Source organism: Candoia aspera, chromosome 6 (genome assembly GCF_035149785.1).
Source record: "Candoia aspera isolate rCanAsp1 chromosome 6, rCanAsp1.hap2, whole genome shotgun sequence".
Lineage (NCBI taxonomy): Eukaryota > Metazoa > Chordata > Lepidosauria > Squamata > Boidae > Candoia > Candoia aspera.
Window position 1 is genome coordinate 53250861 of NC_086158.1, and position 20878 is coordinate 53271738.

The 20878-nt window shown below is 35.0% G+C and overlaps 1 protein-coding gene across 4 annotated transcripts in view; it reads left to right on the forward strand.

The window, feature by feature from the left end:
* Window positions 1-20878, forward strand: part of ADD3 (adducin 3) — a 96150-nt gene that overhangs the window by 61106 nt on the left and 14166 nt on the right. For 3 of the 4 annotated variants that reach the window (XM_063307136.1, XM_063307139.1, XM_063307135.1), the window contains exons 2-6: window positions 11610-11818; window positions 18863-19001; window positions 19672-19823; window positions 19972-20052; window positions 20286-20435. In XM_063307136.1, the coding sequence (XP_063163206.1) occupies window positions 11624-11818; window positions 18863-19001; window positions 19672-19823; window positions 19972-20052; window positions 20286-20435 (717 nt within the window). In that variant the 5' untranslated portion in view covers window positions 11610-11623. Of the gene's footprint in view, window positions 1-8707; window positions 8805-11609; window positions 11819-18862; window positions 19002-19671; window positions 19824-19971; window positions 20053-20285; window positions 20436-20878 lie in introns of those variants that run through there. The other variant, XM_063307137.1, reaches the window with a different exon arrangement.

Consider the following 20878-nt stretch of genomic DNA (forward strand, 5'->3'; position numbering starts at 1 on the left):
CTATATGCCCAATCAACTGAAATAATAACAGAAATAATTTCCTTGCCAGAACTAGCTAATAACTTCAACCTGAATTATAATATGAATTAAAATTTAAAACCTTTCCACCATAGATGAGGATGAACATGTGTTGGGTCTTTGCTTTGCTGGCCATATTAGGAGTAATTAGAACTGAATTGTGTGGCTGGCACCAGCTGATAATGTTCATCAATTCTCACAAAAGAATTTTTGTTCAGAATCTAACATAGCAAGAAAACCTTCATGCTTGAAACTTGTTTCCATGACAGCTTTGTAAACTGATGTCAATGGATAGAAGGACTACTTTCATAATGATGGAAGTTGTCTATTTATTATTCTGGTTCTGCATAACATATTGTTTAAGACATATGAGTAACAAGCCTGACTCTGGATAAATTCTAGTTCAAGCAAAAATATTATTTTTCATTTTCAGTTTGATTTTAGTAAAATTTTAGTTAAAATTTTAGTAAAATTCCACATTTTCCTGTAATGAACCACTATTCCATGTCACTATTTTTTCTCTATTTTATCAAACATTTGAAAGCACAATCAAAAAGAACAAAACAAAACAGAAAAGAGATTCACAAGATGTATAAAACAGAACAGGAGTTTTCATGCATTTAAAGGTGATCTTATATCAATTTAGCAGTTTAAAACCATTATTAAAATCAAATCAATATTCAGTAATTAACAGAGCGGACAAATGTAATAGGGATCATCAAACAGATAAAATAATTACAGGAATTTCTAATATAAAAAAGTATGGCCTTATTAAAACAAATTAGGCAAAATCTAATATTTTTAAAAGCCTTATATTAGGAGAAACCAAACTTCAGATGTGGTACAAATCTGTGTGCAGAATTATGATCCATAAATGAATTCCAAGTTAAATTAAGTATCAGATTTATTTTTTTCAATACAAAGTTATTTTTGACATTAATACATGTTCCTTAATCTGTTATTCTTCCAAGGAAGGAATTGTGTGTAATTTCCAATAAGAAAGTACCCTACTAGCTGATATTATAAACAAAGCTGACTCTATATATCGTATTGGAATATAAGTATGCTTAATAGGAAAACAGCTGGCAGAAAAGAAGCTGTTTAAAATTTGTTTGATTCTTTGATTAATCATCTTCCAGAATATCTAAACTTTGTGACATTACCACCAAATGTTGGGCAGGGGGAAGAGATCCAACTTAATTATCTGGGGGTATCTGGGTGTACAGATAACAAACAGTCTGACTTGGTCTCTTAATACTGCATCTTTGGTAAAACGAGCACAGCAGCGTCTGTATTTTTTATGCCGGATGAGGAAGGCACATCTTCCACCTGCCATCCTTCTTACTTTCTACAGAGGCACTGTAGACAGTGTATTGACCAACTGTATTTCTACCTGATTTGGAGGGTGTAGTGCCTTGGATAAGAAGCCTGTGCAGAGGGTGGAGAGGGCAGCAGAGAAGATAATTGGGATCTCACTTCCTCTCATTCAGGACATAGCGCATACACGCTGACTGTCCAGAGCCCGAAATATTGTTAGTGACCCCTTCCACCCCCATTATGGCTTGTTCTCCTTGTTGCCCTCTGGGAAAAGGTTCTGCTGCATCCAATGTAGAACAGCTAGATTAGGCAACAATTTTGTCCCCTGGGCTATTAGATTCCTGAACTCTTTATAATCCCTTATCACTCCATGGGAACGCATGCTGGGTGTAGGACTGATATTTATTAGGATAAAGATTAGAGGAGTGGAATGGGTAAAGAATATATATTACATATTGTAGTAATTATGATATTCTTATTTTATTGCTTGAGCCAATGCAACGAAATTTCATTTTAATGTACAATAAAACTATACATCTTTGGTGTAGAGTGAAATGACAATAAAAGCTTCTCTTCTCTTCTCTTCTCTTCTCTTCTCTTCTCTTCTCTTCTCATCACAATTCCAACAATTTTTTAAATATGAATTATCTGTTGAGGCAATCAGCGTTGGCATTTTTTTTTTTACCTTCACTTCTTCAAGTCAATGTTGACTCCTGGCAACTGCCTGCACAAGTCCTTGCAGTTTTCTTAGCAAGTTTTTTTGGAAGTGGTTTACCATTGCCTGCTTCCTAAGTCTGAGAGATAGTGACTGGCCCAAGGTTACCCTTTACTTTGTTCAAGAACCAGTGTCAGATTCTGCTTATGTCTTAATTCTGATTGCTCCATTTCTTTCAACAAAATGTTGTTTTTGTATCTCTTTCTATTTGAAAGAAAGAAATAATCCTCTCATAAACTCTTTACTGAAATACCATATTGTGAATAAAGAAACATCAGAACTTAAATTATCTTGGAAGAACTCTTAAATTTATACTGGCACTTTAGTTTAATATCTTCTTGCAGTAATAAATAACTATTCAATCTCTAACTTTTCAAAGTTCTCATGATTAATCTTAATCTGGATTATGATCTGGAAAAGGAAGTGCTGCAATTCCCATGTCTCTAAACTTAGTTAATAATGAGCAGGATAGACATCCAACATAGGTCTAATCTTACTCAAGTTTTTAAAAAGGGCATCTCAGAGGAAAAGTAATGCCATATAGTATAAAATAGTTTGGGGAAGTATCCCATATCACTATTAATATTCAGCATTCACAGATTTGCAACAATATCTGTGATTTCTGCATACATTTCAGAATGGTGTGGATTATAGAAATTACTGCAAATTAGATTAATTCATGTGTGATGTTATCTAAGTGCTTCATCAAAAAGATCTCTGGTGGTGGATGAAATGCTTTTCTGGGGTTAAATCCATATGGTATACTCAGATATTTTGACAGATAAATATTTATGGCCTTAACAAAAAATTCATGTTGCCTTCCATCCCACAAGAGCCATTTTAGTCAACCTGTTTTTTCAGTTTATGAACTGCTATGAAGTTGCATTTTAAAAAATGACCAGGAAGAATATATGTTAATGGGAACAAGCTTTAGAAAGCCAAAAAGCTTTGTATTAATGTGAGTTTTATTCCCCAGGTTTACAATTAAGTGAGGAAATGACTTCTTGGGGTGAGTGTGTGTGAAATAGCTAGATAGATAGCCCTTTATTTTAAACTGAAGAGTGCTAATGACAACAGTTATAAAATAGTGCTTGCCCCTTCTCTTTTTCATTGTAGGGATGGGCTGTATTAATGTCTTACTTGCAAATAAATATTACATGAACAAATACATCATATAATAACTTTTGAACTTCCTCATTGGATCTGTGTTTTGCCAGGTGAGTATGAACAGTTTACAGGGTCTTTGTACAATTCAGATGTTAACTAATTACTTGTATTCCATCACTTTGAGTTCACATTCGTCTTCATTAGCAGACAGAGCAATCCTATTGTTTCATCAGAGTGCTTTGATCTTCATTATTCATGAAGCCCAGCTGGCTGTAGGCAGACAAGGCAAAAGTAGGAAAGAGCATCATTCACTGGCTTTTCAGGAAGTTTGTGTTTTGTTGTTGTCGTAAACTATGTGTGAGATGGAGGAGCTCTTCCCTGGGTTCACACTTTCAGAGGAAATGAAATAGGTCAGCCATTACTAGGAACTCAGGGGTGCCTACTTTCCCACATGTAAATTTAAAAGTATTTACTAAAAGTAAATAATTTACTACTTTTAATTTATTAAAATTAAAAGTGTTTACTAAAAGTAAATAATCACTTTTTTAAGTATTCAGAAACTACATTTTTATTACTAAGTTGTCAGTATTTATAAGCTTTGGTGGACTCTGTCTTATCTCATACTATTTATCCAGTATATGACTAGGAATGAAATTTATGGTTTTAGACTTACAAAAAACAGACTTCAACAACCTTGACAGCTATGCTCATAAAATATATTTGTGGTATTCTTTGGCTTATTTGGTGATAAATACATCTATAACCAGTTATATAAAAAAACCAAAGACATTTGTTTGTATGCGTGTTTGTTCATTAGATTTAGCACCTGCCTCTTCATTCAGGAGCTCAGAGAGGGATCTATAATGCTCCCCCCTCTTGTGTGGTAGGGTGGGTTAGTGAGCTTCTCTGGTTAAGGTTGGACTAGAACCAGGTCTCCCTGGTGCCAGTCTAATATCCAACATTTGAAGTGTTTATAAATATAAACATAATAGAAGCTTTATTTCAAGCCAGCAGTAAAGGACTGCATCATTAAAGCTCTGTGGGGATTTTGAACGATTCCAGAGGAAGGGAGCCTCTTCAAGAACTTGTTGGTAGGCCTATTACATGTTGAAGCATTTTATCAGGTTTCAAGGGATGAGCACTTGTGCTGCATTAGATCGTGTACTTATGCTGTATTATTAGTGTTGAAATCGTATCCAGTTTACCATGGATAAGAGAATTGCTTATTTCTTTTACGGTGCATTGTACAATTAGTGTAGTGGACAAAATACTTATGTAAATTTTGGGTCCAGTCTTTATTCACCTTGAACAAATCAAATATTTATGGGGCACCAGACTCTGGGTGACTGGCATTAACAAAACTCACAAATTTAGTGAAATTGTTTACACTAAAATTATTCTGTGTGGTTATTTGAACACTGGGATTCCTAAAGTAGGAAAGGGAGGGACCCAAGATTGAATAGAAAAACTAGACTGGTACAAAGAAATAACATTCCCAGTGTCCTTATTACAATATTTTGAACATGAATATGGAAGCACCTTCCTAAAACATTTGAAAGGTTGCCTAGTGCTCACAGCAGTCCTGTCTGAAACTTTGTACAGTCTTGTGCCTGCTACTAATAATTCCAGCTGCGTTGACAGTCACTACTTCTGGCCTTCAAGATGACATATTGTCAAATGCGCTCTAGGTGGCAGTATTGTGGTAGACATTTTGTTTTGATAATAACACAGTTGACTTGAGAGAATTAAATGTTATATGAAGTGGATAAAGAAGAAGAACTCCAAGGTCTTGCACTATAAAAAGAATTGTGTAAATAGTACAGCAATGTTGTTTGAGATCAGTTGTTCATGTGAACATTTGTAAAATCTGCCAGTTGCTGTGTCTGTCACTTCAGTTACTTGTCTTAAATATTGAATTTAGACTCTGAGCAGCTGTTTTTGCTTTCACATTTTTAAGGAAGAGCACAAGCACCATAAAGTCAAAAAAGTTTTCAGAAATTAACTCAGTAGTGATTCTACACTTACGAAAATAATGAGAAAAGGTATGGCATTCTTTGATACTGCTTTTACAGCAGTTCTCAGATATGAAAATTAAATAAGGTGCATATATAAAAATATGTAATTCTTGATGAATCTCATATACCCAAACAGTAAATTTACACCTAATAAATCATTTATGTTTCTTAGCATCAAATGGAAACTGTTCCTTCTATTGCAAGAGGAGGCTTTGTAAAGGATGAAGTAGACTAATCTTGATTATGTAAAACTGGTTAGGAGCTGAGAGGAAATATTTATACATTGCCAAACTCTTGGCTTTCAAAACTGTCTAATTAAGACCAAATGCATTGTACATTTTTTTAAAATACTGTGTCATAGTTATCTCAGTGGAACCATAGAAACAGTCTATTGCTCATAAAAAAAGTTTTTTAAAGAGCTCTATGACTACAAGCTTATATACAGATGAACACAAACAATTACAATAGCCAGCTGAAAGCAAATACAGGGTATCACTGGACATTTGTTTAGTTTGTCTAATTACATGTTTCAGAATACTGCCAAATTAGAACAAAAAATAAATATTTTTAAATGCTCAGTAAAACAATACAGCATATAATACAGTAGGACATGTATTACCAAATGCAGTGCTAGTATTTAATATGGGATGTTAAGATCAAAGCCCCAGCTGGGTTCTTCCCACTTCAGACTTCTTTTCTCTTCTCCATCCATCTGCTGATGTTTACTTAGATCCAAGCTGAGTTAGGGACAGTGAGCATAAGCTAGGTCATGTAAACCAAAAACTGCAACCAGCAGTTTCAGTGCAGCAGCACTGCTTATGTTGCCAGCACTGCAGCAGAATCTTCCTATCCAAGGAGAGGAAAATGTCATATCTGAAAACAGTTTTTCATCTCTTTGATTTATAAGTATCTTTAAGGTACAATCTGAATCTTCAAGTGTCTTGTATTGCTGCCACATCATAAAACTGATAGCTATGTTGTATGCATAAGTTTAAGTATCATCTACAGTCTTTTCCGTGGTTAGGAGGGATTTTTTAATGTAAAGATCAGCACAAAAATGACAGAAATCCTAAGTGTATTTATCCCTCTTTTCCTGTATTTCATTTATCCACAGTTGGGGGAAATATAAATAACTAGAACATAAGACACAGGGACAGAAACAACTCTACAATAGTACATTGAGAGGAGCAAATGAATGGCATTTTGGAATAAGGGAACAGGGATTGTATATTTTGGAGGAAAGAATAGGGGTTGTATATTTTGCTACATAACACTAATTATTTTCTTAGTATTGCAACTTGCTATAAAATTACTGGTTAAAAAAGAGAGACAACTCTATTAAGTAATTAAGTGTACATTAAATATTACATTAGTAATGCAGTTATTTGGCTTTTAATTGGATGCGCATTTTTGTGGTAATTCACAGATTTGCATACAATTCATTGCAGATGCCATAGTTGGACAAGGTTTTTGTTAGTAGCTTAAGATAATCAAGTTATTTTAAGTATTCCATTGGCATGTAAATTATTCAATAATCTTTCACCTATCAGTGGAGAAAAAAATAAGTTGATTACTTTTGCACCTTCCTCATTGCATAGATGTTCTTCAGAAAGAGACAGGCCCTACCATTGGAGGCCACAGGTTTAAGAAACCAAGAAAACACTTGGGAGAGGCTAGATGCAAACTGAACAAGAATAGATGAGAATTCAGAAAAAAATCTGGCGTATCTGCCAGGCCCAACACAAGACATTTTGTTTCCTAAAGTAAAGATAAATAGATGCCCCATATTTATCATTCTTCAAGTAATAGCTGAGTAGAATAATTGTATGATGTTACTTCGTGCTGACTCTTAAATTGTGACTGTGATCTCTCAAAGAACATACACCTTTCTGAAACCTCAACTGAATCCCCTTTCCCAGTTAGGGAAACTGCCTTACTAGAATGGAGCTTTAGTTTATTAAACCTCATGCAACTTTCAGCAGAACTCAAACAATTTGGTTTACCTGCTGCCCTTTCCAATCCAATTTAGATAATACAGAGAAACAGATCTAATGGCTATTACCCAACCTCAGGTGTCCTCCTCCTGAAATTTCTTGCAAATATATAGGACCACATTCCATAAGCCACCCAGAGTCACTTGTTGAGATGGGCAGCTATAGAAATCGAATAAACAAATAAAATAAGTACCAGTCTGAGTATTTCTCCTGTAAATTTTTTTTTAAATCCTTTGGTATCAACTAGAAAATATAAGTAGAACAACCATATTGCTATGCTGAGCTTCTAATTTTTAATGCTTGTTTTGTCTTAATTTGTCTCTGTCCTGGCATTTATGATGCTAATGTAAGCCGCATCTCCATTTCATGTTTAAGGTATTATTTGTTTAATGTTATTATGTACATTTGAAAGCAAGTCTTAAAACATTTTTGCTACAAGTAAAGGAGTTGCTTTCTAATAAGTGGGTTTGAAGGGCTTCTTTGTATGTAGAGAGCACTCAAGAGAAATTGAATAGCCACTTTATTTTTATCAGAAACAAGTGCTATTAGAAATTATGAAGTACTTCTATATATATTTGTAGAGCAACTAACATTGAATTCCTTTATGGTACTAGAATTATAAATCTATTGGTTTTAGCTGAGATTAATTAGTTGAAATTGACATAATTAGCAAGACAAGTTCTATTATGTAGGAAATCAAGAATCTCTGTTACTGATGTGCCAGCTGAAGATAGGGAACATGGATGTTACCAAAGAATAAAACAGTCTGCTAGCAATTTTTTTTTTGCTTAACCTGTTTATGTGAACAGTTTCATGAAGCAGTTGGGAACAGATTAAAGTACTTTCATGATTGATGCTGGAACAGAGTTTTTGAAAGACTTATCACCTGTTTGATGGAATTTTGTAACATTATGTGCTATGGTCACGATTCTAAGGTGTGTTTGCTTGCCTTCTCCATACTTAAAGGTCTTAAAGGTCCATACTTAAAGGTCCATAAAGGTCATCTCCATACTTCTCTCTATTCCTGCAAACATTTTTCCCCTTCATCAAGTTTGCTCAGCATGCACTAAAACTTAAAGGAAAATGATACTGAAACAAACTTGATGAAGGGGAAAAATGTTTGCAGGAATAGAGAGAAATATAGAGATGACCTTTACATTTCAATGTATTTGTCTTTTCCAAAGTGTTCTTATTGGTTATGATCTAGTTTATATTTATTTTGTACAATAATCACAAGTTCTTGATTAAGAATGTTGACTCTGTGTTTTTAAAAACCTCTGTGCATTTTTTTTTAAATTGACAGTGCTTTCTTCCTTTGGGCAGAATTTGGGACTGCATGGATGGACCAAGCTTCCCATGCCCAATGACCAAGCTGAAAATCACTAAAAAACAACACATGTATAATAGGGAAGCTTCACTGTGATTCACAGGCTTCCCACTTCCAAATGGAAGAAGTGAATTGGAGTTGCTGAAGGAGGGGAGTTGCCTTTGTTCCCACTGGTATTACTTCAAACATTTGAGCCAGTGGAAGAAAAGGTTTCTCCCTTTCCTCTCTGCAATATAGCAGTCTTGAGCAGAATTCCTGCAAGAGAGTGGGGAGCTTCATCTTTTCCTTCCCAGTGATCCTGAGTGAAGAAAGTATGGAATGGATTATATGATTTTGCAACATGCAAATACATTTCATATGCACACACTCAGAACTGATCCTGAACTACCATTGGGTAACCTGTGTAAACTCAAGGGCCAAAAAAATTTGGTAACACTTAAGTGATTGTCTAAAAGCTCAGCAATCAGGAAAATATAAAATGCTTGCTACCTAAATCTCATAGATTTTGAAAGCATTTGAGGAATTTGCATTTATAGAGTATTATTAATTCTGAGATATAACATAGGAGTAGTAAAAAATCTAAATCTGCCTTGATTTGGCATGCAGTTCTTTTTACAAAAAGAATGGAAATCGTATTGTTGGATGAAAGAAATTACATAAAATAGCATATTAAATGTATCTTTAATAGATAATATGTTTCCTCAGTAGTGGAAAATTTATCCACACCCAGATTCTGCCAGTAAAAATATTAACAAGTTCAAGGCATGGATTACAAATAATTGAAAACAGAGAATAAAAGTAATATGTATTGATTTTCCAGTTTTTACATAACATAAAGAGCTTTTTTTAAAAAAAATGAGTCAAACCATTGTTCCATCTAGGTCAGTATTTTCAACACTACCTGGCAGCCGCTTTCCAGGGCTTCAGGCAGGAATTTTGCGCTGTTAATTGGAGATATCAGTAACCTTCTTCACGTAAAGCAGATGCTGTTTCTTTGACTTAACTAAAAAAAACTTCATTTATGTTTATTCATAATTCGATACAAGCCTTTCATTCCACACTGTAAGTAAAGATACGCTTTCTGAAATTAGATTACTTCTGATATACTCCTAAAATAAAATATGACACTAATTTGCAATCAATCTGTATTGCTTCTATCGCAAGAGTCATTCTCATGTCATCAGTCCATAAAACTTTTGAAAAATCTGTCTTCAGATATTTCTTGGCCCAGTCTTGCCGTTTCAACTTACGTGTCTTGTTCAGTGCTGGTCGAGTTTCAGCATTCCTTACCTTGGCCATGTCTCTGAGCACTGAACACCTTGTACTTCTGGGCACTCCAGGTAGGAGGATAATGGTTCCTGGTAGCTTCACGTTTGATTCTTCTCAAATCTTTGGCAGTTAATTTGCATCTTTTTTTCTCAACACATTTCTTGCGACCCTGTTGACTATTTGCAACAAAACATTTGATGGTTCTGTGGTCACGCCCCAATATCTTAGCAATTTCAAGAGTGCTGCATCCCTCTGAAAGACTTTTTACAATTTTTGACTTTTCAGAGTCAGTTAAATCTCTTTTTTGGCCCATTTTGCCTGAGGAAAAGAAGCTGCCTAATTATGCACACCTTGATATAGGGTGTTGATCTCCTTAGGCCACACCCTCCCTTATTACACAAATACACATCACCTGATATGCTTATATCCAATAAGCATTTAGGTTTATACAGCTTGGAGGTGGAAAATATGCATAAAAATGATGATATGGTCAAAATACTCACTTGCCTAATAATTGTGCACACAGTATATTAGGATTGCCATTATTTAAGATTGCCACAGCCATGCTAGTTTTGTTCCTAGAGAACTCAGGTAGAGCTGCTCTCTTAGTTCATATTAAACATTAGAAAGACACAGTAGTGATACAAGCATCCCATACTGCTAGATGAGAAAATAAGGTACATGCACATTTCAGAAATACAGTCATCTCTTCTGTAGCTGAGCTTTGAATGAAAAAAACTCACTGCCTCTAACTGTCCACAAATGGATGTTGTTTTATGTACACTTCTGTTGACATTCCAGAAGATGCTGGAGAGAGAAAGAATATGTATCTTGCTGTTAGATAATTCTTCCCTTCAAAATTATCTATAGTACATAAAAAATATAGGGGAAAATTTTTTACTCCCCAAAGAAAGACAAATGATTTTCACTGAAATTCAAATTTTTAGATATTTGGTATAAAGAAGATCTAAATTGAACAGATCTAAAAAAATCCCTGGAGTAAATGTACAGATCTGGTTGTGGCGCCTCTTCTTACTTAAAATTGGCTTTCATGGACAGTTACGGCATTCACGTAACATTTCAGTGATGCCTAGTTTATGGATTTCCAACATATTTGGTCTGGTAGTCACATAGTAGAATTTTGAGACCAACATTGTAAGCATTCTCACCAAAAATTGCTATAATGACATAAAAAGCCCTTTTAATTTTGAGATTGCTCCCTTCTTTAGTGCTCTACCATAGTCTATAAATCCCAGCCAGGGTGCCCCCCCTAAGGATAATTATGATATTTGACACATCTTGAATTTTGAATAACTTATAGGCAATAGACTGAATTAAAACAGCAATTAAGGTTTGTTGAAATAGCAGAAAACAACAAAAAAGAAATGGAGATAAATTAGACTGGGCTGAATTGTGATTTATGACATCATTTTATAGGGCCTGCCCCTTCCAGTGTCCTGGGGGAGGGGAGGCTTTTGAGTGTCAGCTGACAAGGCCCATTTCTGGTTTTATAATACGATAGGGCTTCTAGATGCCGGTGTACAAGCTTCACCCCTTCCGCTGGGGGCTAGCTCTGCCCCACCCTTCCTCGGTACATAGGATTCATAGTGGGTTTACTGTTGCTAATGTCCAGCCCATTCACATTTCTTTGGGAGTTTGAAATGTTTCTACCTGTTGTGAGTAATTTTATACATACATCATATTACCATAAATGTATAATTTAAAAGTTAGTAATTATATTTTTTAAGGATATCCTATTTTTACTTTCTGTTTCAGGGATTACATTTCTTAATTAGATTACTTGTTCTTAAATTACCATCACATTTTTATGGTTTTTATTACTCTAGGTGAAGATTAAAGCATGAGTACTGAGATCAGCCAGGGAGTAATCACAACCCCTCCACCATCCAGCATGCCGCACAAAGAGAGATATTTTGACCGCATCAATGAAAATGACCCTGACTACATCCGTGAAAGAAATATGTCTCCCGACCTCAGGCAAGACTTCAACATGATGGAACAAAGAAAGAGAGTCACCCAGATACTGCAGAGTCCTGTGAGTAGGATTCAGAGTACAGGAAAGTTCCCCCTCCCCACAAACCTGCATGTTTAAGCGTTCATGTGATGTGTGTGTGTGTGTTTAAAAGCAAAAAGTAGACTGTAGAAAGGAGGGAAACCTTATGGACTACAGGAGAAACTATGTCATGATTGTAACTTTTCATAAGCGGATTGTTTGTTCAGTATTTGTTTGGGTAGTTTTCCTCTGCAAACAAACAGTCCTTTATCCAGAGTTTGCTCCCCCACCTCCTCTTAAGCTATGCTTCATTAACACTGCACAAAAGTAGCTTTCCAGCTAGTTTCATTTGATTGCTGCTTAGTCACAAGGAAGAGAAGGAAATCTTTAGTCAAATACAACCTATTTGGACATTTTCATGTAGATTGGCATTCCACTCACTTTGACGTCTGTATTGAAAAGCTCCCTCAAATGCTGTTACATGATTTAGCTGGTTGGGAAAAAGTAAAATAATATTGAGATAAAATAATCCATCTTAATCTAGGTCACAGGTTTTATAATTGTATCAAGTCTGAATTGTAACTTTTAGGGGTATAAGAGAGATTGTCAAATCTAGTTTAATATTTCTCCACATAAAGCTCCTTGCCAAAGAAACAGGGATAACATCAAACAATGTTACAGGTAGTCCTCATTTAGCAACCACAATACGGTCTGGCAATTCGGTCATTAAGTGAAGCGATTGCTAAGTGAAACCTTGCCTGTGCATATGTTCTTACTTCAGCTTTCCTTTGCTTTACAGACCACAAAGTAACTGCAAATGGTGACTAAATGAGGCAGTCGCTAAACAAGGACTACCTGTATGTCGTTTATTTAGGTAGTCTATGTACTACAGTGGAATCCTATAGATTAGCTCCTGGATAACATACAGCTAAACTAATCTCTCTCTGAATCTTTTAAAAATGGAGTTAGGGAAAATGTATATGCTATTTTTCACTTCAGGCATAATTATCTAATGCTAGGATTACAAGGACTCCAAATTGTACATTAATTTATTGTAAACAGTACATTGCATTATTCATATGGAATTAAGATTTATTCAGAATTTGTGCTTCAAATAATAATTAAAAGATAGTAAGTTTATATATAATATCAACCCATACTGTCCTTTTTTAAAAAAAAAACTTAGCATATTGTGTGAACCCACCCGTATGGCTTAGCATTATATATAAACAAACCACAATGGTTTGTATAACATACTATGATTATAAAAAGTCTGATTTAGAATTATCTTCAAAAAACATAATTTCTACTTTTCCAACTTTCTCTGTCAAATGATCTCTGTCTCTCTGTGGAACCATTAGTATCTCTGCTCAACCTCCACTGGTTGATTAAGTGTTCATGTAAGGCTAAATCCCATATTACCAGTAGAAGAGAACTGGCCAGCCCTCCAACATAAAATTCCTCTTATAAGTGTATTACAATCTCATAGGGATCAAATAACTCTTATGAATTACATTAAAATCTAATTCCCTATTTTTTTTAGAAATAGATTTTAATGGAATAAAATAAAATACCCTTCGTTGGTTGAGTGATTGATTGATTGATTGAAGGATTTGTATGGGCTGCCTAACTTGCAAAATGCCCCTCCAGGTGGCATAGGAAATTTGTGCCTTCAAGTCAGTTTTGACTTCCCGCAACCACCTGGACTAGTTTCTACAGTTGTCTTGGCAACATTTTTGGAAGAGGCTTGCCAGTTCCTTCTTCCTAGGGCTGAGAAAGAATGCCTGGCCCAAAGTTATCCAACCATGACAATATTAACTTAATAATATTAATGTCATTATTGATTTTTTTAAGAAGTCAGTAGGAATAGTTAATCTTAAAGGTCTTATGGTCCTTCAGTGCCCAACTGGATATAAAATAAGTTCATTCTCAATGAACTTATTGAGGGTAGGGTATAAAACTGGTTAGTTGTCAGTAGATAAAAGACTATAATTCTTTATTGTGGCTCTCCAACAGAAGGGAGGCATCTTTACTTTTTGCAAATTTATTTAGGGGCCAGCATGAGAGCCAAAATATTGATTATATGTAATTCTACCTTTGGTGATTTTCTTGGATTTGCAAGGGAGTAGAGAATATAATGAGCAAATAAATCAATTTCACTGCTTATTTTTAATTGTGGTATCCTGAATTTTAGCAAAAATTCTAAGTTGGTGGACTATAAATGGTTTAGATTTGTTAGCAGTTTACTCTTATTATAGTATATAAATATTTTTTCATTTGCATTTTGTATAAAACAGTTTTTAATTAGCTGATTATATATTGCTAGTGAGACCTCATTATCAACTGTTTCCAGCCATTAAGAGTTCTGGGCACAATTCTGCTGCCATAGTAGTTTTGCCAAGTATTCCTGGGGGGTTTTCTCAAGGTTCTTATCCTCTCCTTTTTCCAAATTTGAAATAATGTACCATTTTTAGTAATACTGTATGTTGATAACTATTACCTTAAACTATTTTGTTCAGCATTTCCATTTATCACCCCATTATTGGTGGCTTTTCTGTAAACGTATTTTATAATGCAATATTTATAACCTGTCTGATTAGAATATTAAGCCTTTTAGTGGAATACATTTTCTGAAATATTCTTTAGATAGAAAGTTATGACCAATGAACCATAGTTTCATTTATGTTAAGGCGCACTTTACAGGAACCTAGAAATCCAGAAAGAGCCAGCATAAGCTGCAAATATATTGCCATGAAGGGGAGAGAAATTATAATTCTATTCAAGTATAAACTGCTAGATTATAAATGTAGACATCTATATCTGTGTGCCATTCTCTGTCAGTGTATGCTTTCATATTGGTGTTTCTGTTGTCCAGAAAGAGTGAAATTTGCTAAAGCTAAACAGAAGAGCAGAACAAGCAGCAGTCTGAATAGTAAGATAGTGAGTTGTTCTCTCAGGCCTGTGTTGGGAAAAAAAGAAACTGTGTTAGTCCAGTTAGATTCCATCGTTTAGCTTGATCAAGTGAAAAATTTGTGCCCTGTCAGACCTAACATTCTTAGAATTCCTTATAGCATATGCAGCAGAGAGACAGCAGATGGGAAGGACAAAACATCAGAATAATCAAAGACACTGATCCCAGGAACTTTGGGAACTAGTAGTGCTTTGGTATGTTTAGGCTCAACATGCATATGTCAGAACATACTTGGTTCATGTAAGGTAAATAAAGGTTCCCGTTTAGTCATATCCGACACTAGGGGGCAGTGCTCATCTCCGTTTCATGGCTGAAGAGCCAGTGTTGTCCGAAGACACTTCTGCAGTCATGTGGCCAGCATGACAGTCATGGAATGCTGTTACCTTCCCGCCAAAACGGTACCTACTTATCTACTTGCATTTGCATGCTTTCGAATTGCTAGGTTGGCAAAAGCTGGGGCGAGTGTGGGGGCTCACTCCATCATGTGACGCTTGGGTCTCGAACTGCCAAACTTGCAACCTTCCGATTGACAAGCCTGGCGTCTTAACTACTGAGCCACCATGCCCCCTACTTTGTTCATGAACTTGGTTCATGTAGCCACACCATATTGCATTTTCTCATTTTAAAAGGAGGATTAGTTACAATTTTGAACAATACCAGTTTTATTCGTGCCACGTGAATACCTGTGTGCCTGAAACAGGATTATGTTGGGTGGGAGGTTGGCTTTTTTATTACTAACTTTTAGATAGGCAGTAAAGAATAGAGGTGCGTATGAAATAGAAAATGTGTTTTGTTTCAAAATCAGAATACAACCCCACCAAAATACCCTCACAGAATGTTCTGAGTTGGGTACATTTCAGTGGAACAAAACTCAAAGCAGCTCATGCTTTTAGCATAGGAAACTATGAACTTTGACAGTGCTCACACTGAGATCCTTGTTTGATATGTTTTGCGTATTCTTACAGAAAGAAAAGTCGAGACTTTGGTGTGGATTCCTGCCATTGAGCACACACTGTTCCACTGCAATCTGCACTTGATTGGAGATACACACAAAGGGCAAAGATGTTCCTGCCCTCCTTTCCCTAGATTACAAATTAGTGCTACAAAACTACTGCATTTATTGTCATTGCTAGGCTGAATAAAAACCATAAAACCTGCATTTAAGTGAATAACATTAACATTGCAACAGCAAAAAGTATACCCTACCATACTTTATTTATATTGTGTTATCAGGGAAATGGAAATGGAAAACTTCCATCTAAATGCACTCTAAAGCTCAATATCAACACACAGGGTACACTTAAAGCTCAACAAAGAAACCAAAGAAACAGTCTCTGCATTTTAAATGCATCCTGAAAGCTCAATATTAACATGACACAGGAACCAATGCTGAGCCAACTGATATTCCCTAAGCAAGTGTTTCAATGAGCCTTTGGTGCTTAGTGGTTGGAGGGTGTGTGTGTCACCTTTTTAATTTAATGTTTGGTTTTATGATTATGTATTTATGTATGCCACCCACAGTTCTCTGAGATTGGGGCAGGTTATACACATTGTAAAATAAACAAAGAAACAGTATAAAAATATACACTTAATTTGTTAAGCTTTGTGGGGGTGCACTTACCTCTGCACCTTGCCATGCTGTTGTATCTTCTTGTTGAGCTTTAGGATGCCTTCAAACATGTTTCATTGGTCAGTTACAACAAAAGGACACCAGCACACATAGAACTCACATATATACCAAAGCTCTAAACACCAATCTTTTTCAAAAATAGTAATAGTACCACTTGCCTACATCAGTGCAGTTAACAACATATGGGTAGAAGCCCAATACTGCATAGACACCTTTGTACTTACTTGCTGCCCTCTATCTGCATTTATCTAACATCCACATGCATGGTAAATTTTCTAAATTTTCATAGTAAGAAATTTTTCAGAAAGGTGTTCAAGCTCCACTTTTTCTATTATCTGTCAGTGGCATTTATTAATAGCTATATCTACCAATGATCTTACTTTCACTAGAAAGGGAAATTTCCCTCTAGTGTTTATTGTGTACCCTTAACATCTCCTGTAAAGAATGGGAAACCATCTAAGCAGTTTGGGGAATATATAATGTGGAGTATAGGTTCCATTGTGTGAATAGACTTGTTATGGAAGATTTCATCTGGAGGTCCACAGAGTTAATAATGTATATCTTTTAGCAAATATTGTGGTTTGCTTTCTTGATTCACCTTTTCTACTAAGAATTCCTTCTAAAGTTGTTCTTGCCTCTTCCAGTTGAATAGTTATTGCATGTATTATTTTTCTTTCAGGATTAATCATGAATATATACACATTTTTGAAAGTGATTGTGAATATTTCTGTATGTTTAAAACAGTAAAGTTCCCTTGAAGAATAATCTTTGTTTCTGAAATCTGTTGTCATCTCAGTTTTGGCTGAATGTTGATATTTATAAGTAAGGCTTCACATGCAAATTTTAATCCATGTCTTTAAAAAAATCATTCATTAGGCAACCTCTGACAAAACATTTACATTGCAGCCTTATACTCTTGTAGTACAAACGGAATTGGGCATGGGTGATACAGACTGTCATACTATTGGATGCCATGGTGTCTGTTATGGGTAGGGAAATGCAAAGGCAAGGTCAGAAAGGTCAAGTTGCAGTATTTGCAGAGCTGTGTTTACTTTGCTTTTGACCTTGCTAAGTGGCAAAAGGTCATCTTAATTGATTCTGGCAAATGTTCTGAATTGCCACAATGGCTTGCATCAGTAATGCACAATAATTCCCTACCCAGGGCCCTAAGTTAGCAAAGTTTTCTATGGAATATGAATAACGTGGAAAGTTTGTAGTAGCAAATTGTGTTGTTACAATTTTGCTTCATAAAAATATAAAGAATATATCTCAGAAAAGCGCACGTAACTTTCTGGCCTTGTATACCTTAGTGAAAGTATTAAGAAAAAACTATAATCAATTCCACAAAATTGCTAACTATCATGCCATAGTTTATATCAAAGAATGGATACATAGGTTTTAATACAACCAAGCAGAATATTTAGTTTGATGGTTTACAAGTGAATTTACCATAGCACGAGGGAAGATTTTTAACAAGTCATCCTGTTTGAAAGTTTTTTAAACAAGAGCCTGAGTTCATGGAGGAATGCTTCCAAGTATTTCATCATTTATTGTGTCTACGCTTTCTGCTTGAGACAGTGAAGTCTAGTATACTTTTTTTTTCTCTAGCAGCTGGTAAAAAAACAGGAATAGTTTTGTAATTCTGTTTGGAGAGTAGTGCATGATATAAATGTGTGGCATGCTAGAATGAGACAGGGTAGAAGAAGAAAAGATGAGAAAGGAACATTTGTGGGAGAAAATGACAGAATAAAAAGCAGAGAGATCTTCCCTCACCTCTTAGCTCACCTGATTTCATACCTTATTAAGATTTTCAAAATCTTCTGAAAATAATTTGTACGTTTTAGGAAACCAGATGTGCACACATGCATACTGTTTTCCTTTCCTAGTTTTCAGAATTCATAGACTAGAAAGCACGTTCTCTGTAGCATACTAAAATTGTTAGCTGATTATCCTTAGTCACTAAAATCCCATTACTGCATCGGGTGCAGAATAGTATAGGGTCTATTGGTTACCCTTTTTCTGATATTATCACAATAAAGAAGCAATGGTAAATACCATCATACATTTTTCTCACCCTGCACACATATACATTAACATCCTTTCACCTACTATCTCTTTGTCTTAGCTTTGTTTTTAATAGTTTTTAATTTTTTTAATAATTGTTTTAGATATTTATTAATTGTTTTATCTTTGTTGTACGCCACTCACAGTCACTTGTTATTATATAAATATAAAGTTATATAAAGTCACTTGTTGGATATATAAATTGGATAAATAAATAAAAATAAAATATACGTAGTGTACATACACCTGGACATATATGTCTCTCTCTGTGTGTGTATATGCGTCTATACATTTTGTATAGAATATCAGCTTTCAGAATATTTCAGATTTAACTTTAAACTAGTTTGACAGTAAGCATTATTCTTGGTTACTGGAACTACCCACTGTGTTTTATAATAGATAATACTTTAATATCTTACAGGCTTTTCGGGAGGACCTAGAATCTCTTATACAAGAGCAGATGAAGAAAGGAAATAACCCAACTGGACTGCTTGCCCTACAGCAGATTGCAGACTACATAATGGCAAGTTCTTTTGCAGGATTTTCTTCATCACCTCTAAGTAAGTAAAAGTGGTACAATAAAGTAAATGGTTAAAACTGTGTTTCTTACCCTTGGCAACTTTAAGATGTGTGGACTTCAACTATGTCTGGGGAATTCTGGGAGTTGAAGTCCACACCTTAAAAGTTCTCAAGGTTGAGAAATACTGGGCTAAAATGGCCGGTTTTCTTATTTCAGAGAATCACTCCCTGTCCCTGCAGTAATTTATGGGCAATATACCACCCATATGATCTTGGTAAAACATTTCAAATTTCCCTTGGCCCTTTGCGATTTGGTTCTTTATAAATATATAGAGATATATGATATCAGAAAGTCAGTGTTGTATATGTAACAAACATCCCTAATGCTCCTGTTTTGTTGATAAACTGTTTTATTGTTAGGAATCATTGTTAACTGTGATGAAAATATTAATGATAACTTTCAAAAGAAAAAGTGCCATTATGTTGTAGAGTTGAGATTCAAAGGATGTTTCAAAGCACTTTCTGACTTCAAAGATTTTTTTCCCAAAGTCAGAAAATTAGCGTCATTCAAACATAGTAATATTGAGCAGTCTAAACTGTAGTTGGAAAGATATTGAAAGTTGCATTATAATGGTTTTTGTGTAATCATATGATGCTATATTCTTTTTGGAAGAAAGCTTTCTCAGTCATTTTTTATCAACATTATTTTAGGCTCAGGACTGATTACACCTATTAATGATCTACCTGGGATAGATACCACTACATTTGGTAAAGGAGAAAAGCTTATTCGTTGTAAATTAGCCAGTTTGTATAGGCTTACAGACTTATTTGGATGGGGACACTTGGCCAATTCATATATCACAGTGAGTATCCTGAAGTTAACATTTCTAACATTCAGTCATTTCTACTATATTGAGATGTATTTCTAGATTTCTCACCTTTATGAACTGTATTTTTTCTTTGAGATTAAACATACAAACATCACCATAATTTTTTCCTCTTCATTTCTAGGTAAGAGTAAGCAAAGAACAAGATCATATTCTTATCATTCCAAAAGGCCTATCATTTTCTGAAGCATCTGCTTCCAATTTGGTATGTACTTGACCAAATGGATAGTTTTATAATGTTTTTAATTCTGTTCAGATTTTTCTTCCATTTTTTTCTATATTCATATAAATCCTTGATGGAAATCTATTTACAAATTGTTCTTCTTTCCCACTTTCCTGCCTGATCTGCTCTAAAGCCTATGCCTTGGCTATTGCAATGACAGCTGAGATGTATTAAAAGGAGCTTTTCTGTATTGTTTCCCTAATCTGTCTCTTCAGGTAAAAGTAAATATCATAGGAGACGTGGTTGACCAGGGAAGTACCAATCTGCGAATTGACAGTGCAGGATTCAGTCCTCATGCAGCCATTTACTCTATGCGCCCGGATGTCCGATGTGTGATCCACATACACACTCCAGCAACAGCAGCAGTAAGTCTCTTGCCAGTCTAGCAGGAAGATGATGATCATGATGATGATTCACCATTCATCAAAAGCTTACTTTATTATGTTCAGGCCTGGATTGGCTTGTATTGTGAAGTTGTGTAAAAGTTGGATTCAGCCCTCAATACCTGTGCCTTTAAAGATACACCTCTTTAACTGAGTTTTTAATTGCTAACTGTTTTTAGTATTTGCAGTTTTTATCATGTATTTTTGTATATTTTTGTTGTTAGTGTTATTACTGCATTGTGGTAAAATATAAATTGAATATAAATTGAACAGGTGGGGAGATGAGATGGGATGGAATGGAGAGACAGACAGATGTTAGTGGATTGTTATTCAAAATCTTTATCAGACTATCTCTTTTATATTACTAATTTACAGACTTGAAATTGTATTGTCATTTGATTTAGCTATATTAGAACTGAACTGAA